This window comes from Chenopodium album, chromosome 17 (genome assembly GCF_948465745.1).
Source record: "Chenopodium album chromosome 17, dcCheAlbu1.1, whole genome shotgun sequence".
NCBI lineage: Eukaryota > Viridiplantae > Streptophyta > Magnoliopsida > Caryophyllales > Amaranthaceae > Chenopodium > Chenopodium album.
The window spans coordinates 12,128,038-12,137,025 of NC_137850.1; the positions used below are offsets into that span (position 1 = coordinate 12,128,038).

The following is an 8,988-nucleotide window of genomic DNA, read 5'->3' on the forward strand; positions in this document are numbered from 1 at the left end:
GGTTTTGGATAATAAATTTATTTAATTATTTTTTAAAACACAAGTACCATGTTAATTTTTATTTTTTTTTTAATTTTTATTTTGAAGAAAGTCATATCCTACTATTTTTTTTTTTTTTACATAAAAGTCATATCCTACTATTTTTTATTTATTTATTTTTTTTACATAAAAGTCATATCCTACTGTTAGCTTCCATGATTTCATCAATTTTTAAACCCACTAATATTTTTTGTATTAGAAAAAAATATTCGTCAAGACTAAGGCAGATAATAATTCAGAAAAAAGAGAATCGAGCCATATATTATGTTGCACACGCAATATGCATGTGTCTTCTAACTAGCTTATCTTGTTACATTAAAATGTAATTTAGTTTGTTACTAATCTTTTTGACACATGGTTGGTTTGATTACTAAACTTGTTAGAAAAAAAGGTAGTCTCGTTTGTTACTAATCTTTTTGTCACATAGTTTGTTACTAATCTGGTAGTCTCGTTTGTTACTAATCTTTTTGTCACATAGTTCGTTACTAATCTGGTAGCATAGTTGGTTACTAATCTTTTTGACACATAGTTATCACTAGAGCTGACAATTCTGACCCAATTCAAATGATTCGATTCGTGACCCAAAATTGACCCGAAAACGTAGATCTAAAATTGACCTGAATACAAATCTTATCCGACCGGACCCATACCCGACCTGAACTGGAGTTGACCCGAACTTGACCCAATACCCGAATTGACCCGACCCAAAGTTGACTTGATACCCGAATTGACCCGACCCGAAATTGACCCGATACCCGAAGTGACCCGACCCGAGGTGACTCGAAACCCGAAATGACCCGACCCGATTTTGACCCGAATTGATTGACCCGAACGACCCAGAAACCCAAAGCGACTCGAACTATACCCGAAATGACCCGATCCAAAATTAACAAATACTCAAAATGACTTAATTGATTTAGGGCTTAATTATTTTACCCAAATAAATACTTATCGAAATTAACCTAAATTAAACAGTATAGTATTGTGTGTATAATAATGTGCGTGTAATTTAGTAATCGTAATTCATAAAGATTTCCATTTGATTAGGAAGACTAGTTATTGTTATTGTTATTATTACTATTACTCTTAGCTTTATCTTTTAAGTGTTATATTGAATTTTTTTCACTATTCACTTTATCTTTTAAGTGTCATACATATGAAACAATACAGTCTTGTGTATAAAGTACTGTTGGAATTTTCTAATGAACATATTATTAATATTCAATTGTTATACTTTATACTTTTTGATAATTATAATATATTATTGGTCAAATTTCTACATCGATATAGACGAAAATTGACCTTACCCGAACTCAACCCGACCAGAAACCTGACCCAATAATTGGACCCGAAGACTAACCCGACCCGAAATGACCCGACCCAAACTCCCTGAAGTGTTGATTCGATACCCGACCCGAATATTGATTGACCCGAACGACCCGTTTGCCATGTCTAGTTGTCACTCTTGCTAGTATGTACATTAGTGTTTGAAGGAAGAGATTGAGTTCTTAGAGAAAACAAGTGCTTTGGATTGCCTTTTGTAATACTCTCAACTTGGAATGTAAAAATGAGCCTTGAAGCTTATATAATGCTCCATCCTACTTACAAGTTTATCTGAAAACTTACCCAACCTTCTCAAATGGAGGGTTCTAGACTACAACTATCTATAGAGTTCTCACCTTCAAAAGAACATACATACAATGAGGTTTCTACATCCTACCTACCTAGAATTCTATAGAGAACCCTAGAACATTCTAGAACATCACACACTTATGTACATAACGAACTTAGAAGACTTCTACTATGTACAAGACTCTTTATGAATGTTTTAGAGTATCCTCTCTAGAATACTCCATCAAAAGATCCTCTTAGAATAGTCCAAAACTTTTTAGAAGCTTTCCTCGTTTTTCGAATTACCAGCTGTCAAAAGTCGTACTTCAAGACCTACCTTAGAAAACCAACACTACTATGCTTAGGGGTGTTAGTTCGGATGATCGGATCGGGTCTGATAAGGTCGGATCGGGTCAATTTTTAAAGTTGAGTTATAATAAATTATTATGTCCACGCGAGTCTAAATCTGAATCGGATATTTTTCTAGTCGGTTTCGAATCAAGTCCCATTTGGACTTCGTTGGCCCCCTTAGTGACGCGTTATTGTGTTACTGTCAATTGAGTGTTCATCAAAAATATAAGTCAGAAACTAAATAAAGCTTAATAGGGAGAAGTGTGCTGCTGGGCACCAAGGGCAAGCCCCCTAGCCACAATTATGCCTTGTTGCCTACTGACCCAAATAACACCCATCCTTGGTGTGGGAGATGATTTATGACAACAGTCCATCTTTACGCAAAGCATTAAGCTCAAGAACAAATTTAATCCTAAAATTAGCTAAAATATGCAACAATCATAGGACAGAATGAATTATTATTTTCAATACCCAATAAATTGTACGATGTGCTTTCAAATTGACAACCATTATTGTACTAGGATAGATGGGTTACTTATTTCCATTGCTAAATTTATTTTCCTATATCCACTGAGGCTGTGCAATAACCTATTCCGATAATTTGTTATCAGGTATCACTTTAAAATTAACTATTACCCAATCCAATCCGATAAGCATTTTTTTTTTAATTTTATTTCCCTACTTAAATCTATTTTTTTTAAAATCTAAACTCTTACTATACTTCATAATCACTTTAAAATATTAATGATAGTAATAATCAAGATCATGTTGTATTGTTGTTAATTAGTGTTGAATGATATCATAATCACTACATTATTTAGTTTAATTATCGTTATTGGATATCTTATTAGGTACTCGATAACCAAACCGAAAATTCGAGTACCTGAACTTATAGATTCGATTTATGGATCACTTTAAGTAATTTTTGTTATCGGGTACCCGAACAGTTAGTACTAACGGTATGGATACCCGTCCCATGCTCACCGACCACCACTGAATGTAAGGCCTCCATATAAAGGAATGCCAGTTTTGCACCTGAACTAAACAAAATCATACGTGTCCCATAAAGTAACACCAATATGACCGAAATTTTCAGCATCAACAATGTAGCTATAATGCACACCAAACATAACCTCACAACTGTAATATATCCGAATCTTGCTGCTTTCACTGAACAAAAAAGCCATAAATTACAAATCAAGATTGATGCATTAACTCATGAAAACTATTGCGCGACACAATCTTGTAATATATCCGAATCTTGCTGCTTTCACTGAATCCAGATCCTTCGACTGCAAAGCAAAGCGTAAACCAGATAAGAAGAGAGAACCTATGCATTAATCAAGCAATTAAAATTAGAGACTTAAACAGTACATTAAGTACTGGAAAAGCAATATATGATGACAGTAGAACATTTCCTCAGATGAAGAGATTAGTAGCTTCCACTATGTGACACAAATGGAGTTCTTAAGTTATGTCTGATGTTATCCCTCCATTTTATCTTATTTTCTAAAAAATGAAGGTGGTTTAGCTTACCTTGTTTAACAGGCCTTTGACAACTGCACAAAACTCAGTCTGCAAGAAAGAAAAAGTAACAGTCAAGATATGTACTACATTGAATATTTGTTGGTCAATTTTTTTTTAAAATAACATGTTAATCAAAGGTAACCATGCATGCAATGTAGTATGGCTAAGGCTACAATACAAAAAAGAGTGAAAAGATTGACACTAAAAGATTGACACAAAATAGAAACTTGAATTACAACAAGTATACACGATCAGAAAAAGATTACTAGAATTAAGAACAGCATCAGTGATTTGAAATGTAAACAGGTATATTGGTGTAGACTAGCAAGTCATAACACTTTCTCATGCAGACAATGTCAATCAGATGGCACGAAAGTGGCCACATAAAAATTATATAGGCCCAGAGAAAACACATTTATCCTAGGTTTCATAGCAACTTGAACTTCGGTTTAAAAATTATAGACTAGTCTTGTACAATGCACCTGCATGTGAAACAAATGCTACAACAGAGAATAAAGAATGCAAGGGTTCACTCTATATATATTCTTTTGGTTAGTCTATTACTACGTATTTGCCAAATGATTCTTTGAAAGAAATAGATTGCACCCATTTATCTTGCATTTTACCCTGCTAGTGATCCAGAGCCGAGACCAACTTAGAGGTACCCTAGTAAAGTAGGGTCACAATATACTATATACTTTGTTTTACTTTGCCCGCAACACAGCACTTTCTCATGCAATTTAAGGAAACTTTTATACTAGTTATCCAGAAATTAATTGAAATAATTTTACCACCTCTAAGAAGTATTAAGTTGTTACGATTTAAACTATATAGTTTAATTCGTGTATTTAACTTTTCTAATCAATTCATCAAATAGCATGCCAAGAAGGTGTGTTGCAAGTGTAATAAAACAGAAGTACGTGGATTGCTAGGAAGGGCAGAGGGAAAAACAGAAGTCATTTCTTGAATAATAAGAGAAAAAAAATATGGAGCCTTGACCAAAAGGTGGATTGCTAGGAAGGGCAGAGGGAAAAACAGAGCTTTCAAATCTCCTAACAAGATGTTAGCATGTCTTTTACACATAGGCATCAGGGCATGGAAGTCATTATAAATAATAACAAACACAGTGAACTTGGCAACAGCTTCCTAACTCTAGTCACAGCGTTCTTGCAAATCAGTTCCCCTCCTTCGCCTCACAATTTACAGGGTGGGGAGTTGATTGCCATGTACATGACATACTAGAATGCTCATATCAAGTTTTAAATACTTTTCAAGCCCTTAAATCAGCACTCAACTTGTTGGGTAGTGAGCCAAGGGAGGTGGACAGTGGACTGTAAGGAAAGAGGTAGAGAAGTGGGAAAAGATACTAACACAATGAAACTATGGCAACAGCTTCTTACTCTAGCCACCGTGTTCTAGCAGCAAATTGGTTCCCCTTCCTCGTCTAACAGTTTTACTTGGTGGGGAATTGATTGCCATGTAAAAGCCATACTAGAATGCTCTTACCAAGCATAAGATGCTCTTCAGACACTTGAAGCAGCTCTTACCTTGTCAGGTAGAGGGAGCCACTGAAGGTGGACCGTAGGAAAAGAGGTAGAGAAACGGGAATGTCTGAAGTAGGTGAATCAAGAGGTGCTTCATTATTGCTGTATCATTTAGTGTCATATATTCAGAAACCCAATTTGCATCCATCCTTCTGCAGTATCATATCTTTATACTATTATTGTTAACTTGTACAATGTAGTTGCTAGAAATTTTTCACTCAATTAGGTTAACACAAAATCACACCATATCACCAAGAAGATGCTACTTTAAAACCCTGCACACTTCTCTAGAACACAACAAGCATACAGAATGGCATGTCCTTACAACCTTTTATAAACACAAGTAAAATACTGCTGGGAGTTTCTCATCAATTAAACGACTTACATATATCGTCCGCTTATGAGTTTATGACAAAATATCTTTTCCCTTTTAAATTTTAGTCATATAAATATACAATGCTTATAGGCATTCAATATCCAATAATCCCTACATCTGCTTTTGTTTGACCCATTGGAGTCTTGTTACTATTTTAAAATTTTGGTTGGGTGGAGTTGATGAGAGAAAAAATTGATGAGACCAAATGAAGGGGATGTGAGAGCAAAGTGGTGGTGCGTCATAGTCATTTATAGTATGGGACAAACTCAAAGAAACAACCCAAAAAGGAAAATCGGGACTAACAAAATGGGATGAAAGAAGTATAATATAGATACTCAAGGGTACACATTGCAAGCTAATGTCTTCATGTCCTGCATCACTATATAATAATCAATCCACGGTATTACTAAGCATAGCGGTAGAATTAAAATGAAAAGTTTGTGCTAATCAGTAATAATATTAAAAGGCTTATATTTGATTCAACCAAGTCAACATGCTAAGCTATATAAATATTCTATGAAGCTATCTTCACTATACATCCTAAGTATTAAATTAAAGAATTAGCGTCAAAGATGCCATGGCAAGATCATTCAAGCAAGTGTAGCAAAGCTGACATAATTTTAAAGATACCAAAGCACCGCCATACATGTGAAACTCATATGGCCACCACCTGTTGATTTATCTAATATCTTTGTTAGGTGAAGAAATTCATGTTATTTTGTTCCATCCTCAATAGCGAGATTAAAACAGAGCAAGGCCAATATAAAATGAATATGTGCAGCTGACAGATAAACACAGAAAAATAACCTAATTTTGGCAGCAAAACTGTGGCGCAATGAACTCCTAACACCTCCCCCATCAAATCCTCAATATTATTAATTTAATTTGTGTCCAAAGGCCGTAATATCAGCAAAGTACTTGACGAAGACAGTAGATGAATCAAATCCTATCCAGCCAAAAGGCCATTCATTGACTTGGTTTAAGTTACGTGCTTTATAAGATGATTCCAATACTAACATTTTGAAATAGAACTAAATTAAATTAATTTTTCCAATACAAGATACATACACAAAACCAAAATTCTAAGCAATTAACAAACACCTAATGACCCACTAGCTATGCATAGAAGATTTAATAAGTAGATTTAATAAGTACTCAAAAGTCGAGCCATTCAACAATACATTATACTATTACAACATCTCATTGGTTTTCTGTCCATAAAATTCAATATGAACTACTTCAATTTCCTCAATTAGTACCTTTTCATTTGACCAAAACCATTGATCAATCACCGGTTTCACCTACCGGTAACCTTGTCAACTGCTCAATTTATTTCTCTTCATTCTTTTGAGCTATTTTGATTTTGATTGATTTCTGTAAAGCAATCTAATAATTAACACGCTATAATTGTTTTAATCTAGCAACCAAGATCAACATATCATTTACCTAATTCCAAATGATCATTTTTATACAAATTAATAATAACAATAAAAAAAAAAAAAAAAAGTCAAGCTAATTGATAATAAACCAATTCCAAAACCATATTCAACTGGGAGAAATAATAATAATAAGAATTAAAGGAAGAAATGACCTTTGTGCAAGTGCAACTCAGCAACATCCTCGTGCAACCCATCCTCTTCCGGCACAGGATGCAACGATCCAACTTCGCCTTCAGCACCGGAACCGGAACCGGCACTCTCTTTCTCCTCGGGATACCGAACAACGACAACAGGACAAACACAATGATGAACACAATAATCACTAACACTCCCAAGCCTCCCTTTAACAGTCCTCCTAGAAGCCCCAAACCCTCTACTCCCCATAATCACAACACTCAACCCTAACCTCTCAATCTCCAAACACAACCTCTCCTTCATATCATGATCCTTCACAACATGAACCCTAAACGGAATCTTAGCATCCACAAGCGGTTTCGCTAACTCAGCAATCTTTCCCGCCGTAAAACTATCGAAATCATCCTCGATTTTCTTCTTCTTGACCTCATCGTCATTAGAGCCATCAACGGCATCAGCGGCAGCAGCGGAGAAGTGGGTAGAGCCCCAGTCAGCGCCGTAGAGGATGGAAGTGGGTTGAACGTGGAGGAGTGTGACGGAGTCGGAGGGACGGAGGTAGTTTTGGACGGCCCATTGAACGGCGAAGGCGCTCTCGTCGCTGAGATCGACGGGGATTGCGATTTTCCGGTGGGGTTCGTCGCCGGCGGCGGAAGTGGTGGTGGAGGAAGACGGTGGAAGTGGGTAACGCGGTGATGATGGTTGGATTTCGATGGCAATTGGTCGGTCGAGATTTGATTTTGATGGTGAACTCATTTTAGCTAGATGGATGAATGTTGGATTGGATTGTTTTTCTTGTTTTGCCGGGAGAAAGAAAGAGTTGGAGAGAGAGTGTGGGAGAGGTGTTAACAGAGACAGCGCAAGCAGGTGATGTGTTTTTTGAGGTGTTTTGACTTTATGTGGAATTGAAAAATGAGAAAGGAAAAGGAAAAGGAAAAGGAAAATGAATGGGAATATTGCGTTTACGGATAATGTTGAAGTCTAGACTCTAGACTCTGGAGACTTCTATTCTTGCACGATGACTAAACAAGGAAGGTTTTGAGTAGAGATGGCATCGGGTCGGATTTGGATCGGGTCTTAAATCCAGATCCGTTTTTCTACCATAGATCCAGATCCGATTCGGTTTTGTCGGGAGTAGAAAATGGAGATCCAGCAATTGGTCTTACATGCATCCTTATGCAGGTAGGATACATGCAACACCAACTCAATAAATAAGCAGCCCAGTTGTTAAACTCGTCCAAATGCCCCAAAACGAAAACATAACCCAACCCAAACCTTCACTTCCCAAACGTGATCCACTCCAAATCCATATTTTGGTTCAATTTATTTATTTTTTTTAAAAAAAAAAAAAAAAAAAAAAAAAAAAAAAAAAAAAAAAAACTGTTTTACTTCTCATTATTTTTTCAAAAAATAGAATTATGCAAATAATTTCTCTGATTTTCTCTCTCCAAATTCCATTCTCTCTCCTCTATATGATTTTACTTCACTAAAAACTGAAAAATCAACAATGGATGTACGAGAAGAGATGCAAAATCAAAAGGATTGTCCTAAAAAAAGGTAAATTTTCTCTAAATTTTTGTCCGAATTTTTGTAAATTTTTATGAATATCACTGACTTTCGTCGTTAATTTTCGTCTGAATTTTTCGATACTCTGTTTGAATTTTTTGTTTCAAAATCATATTAGGAAACCAATACTTAAGTTCATATTTTGAATGATGATGTTCACTTTCTAAAATGCATATGTTCATATTTTTTATGGCTATGTTTACTCTCTGAAAAGCTAATGTTCGCATTTAAGGGAACCTATGAATATGTTCATATTTTGCATGATTATGTTCTTTTTCTGGAATTTATATATTCACATTTTTTTTAATATGTACATATTTTTAATACTTATAATGCATATGCTTCATAATCATAATATTTTTTTATTTCTTCAGATTTTATGTTCATAATTAAATGTCTTATA

The 8,988-nt window shown here is 35.2% G+C and overlaps 1 protein-coding gene across 2 annotated transcripts; it reads right to left on the minus strand.

The window, feature by feature from the left end:
• Nucleotides 1–3,042: 3,042 nt before the first annotated feature.
• On the minus strand, nt 3,043–7,933 carry LOC145587608 (universal stress protein PHOS34-like). Of its 2 annotated transcripts, XM_081644339.1 has the most exons (3): nt 7,040–7,932; nt 3,538–3,576; nt 3,043–3,293 (listed from the first exon to the last, which is right to left on the minus strand). In XM_081644339.1, exons 1-2 carry the CDS (start codon nt 7,773–7,775, stop codon nt 3,572–3,574), a joined length of 741 nt encoding a protein of 246 aa, XP_081500465.1. In that variant the 5' UTR covers nt 7,776–7,932; the 3' UTR covers nt 3,043–3,293; nt 3,538–3,571. The 2 variants fall into 2 exon arrangements, with proteins under 2 accessions (XP_081500465.1, XP_081500464.1); XM_081644338.1 differs by lacking the exons at nt 3,043–3,293; nt 3,538–3,576 and adding an exon at nt 6,711–6,822 and having other exon boundaries at nt 7,040–7,933.
• Between the last annotated feature and the right edge of the window lie 1,055 nt (nt 7,934–8,988).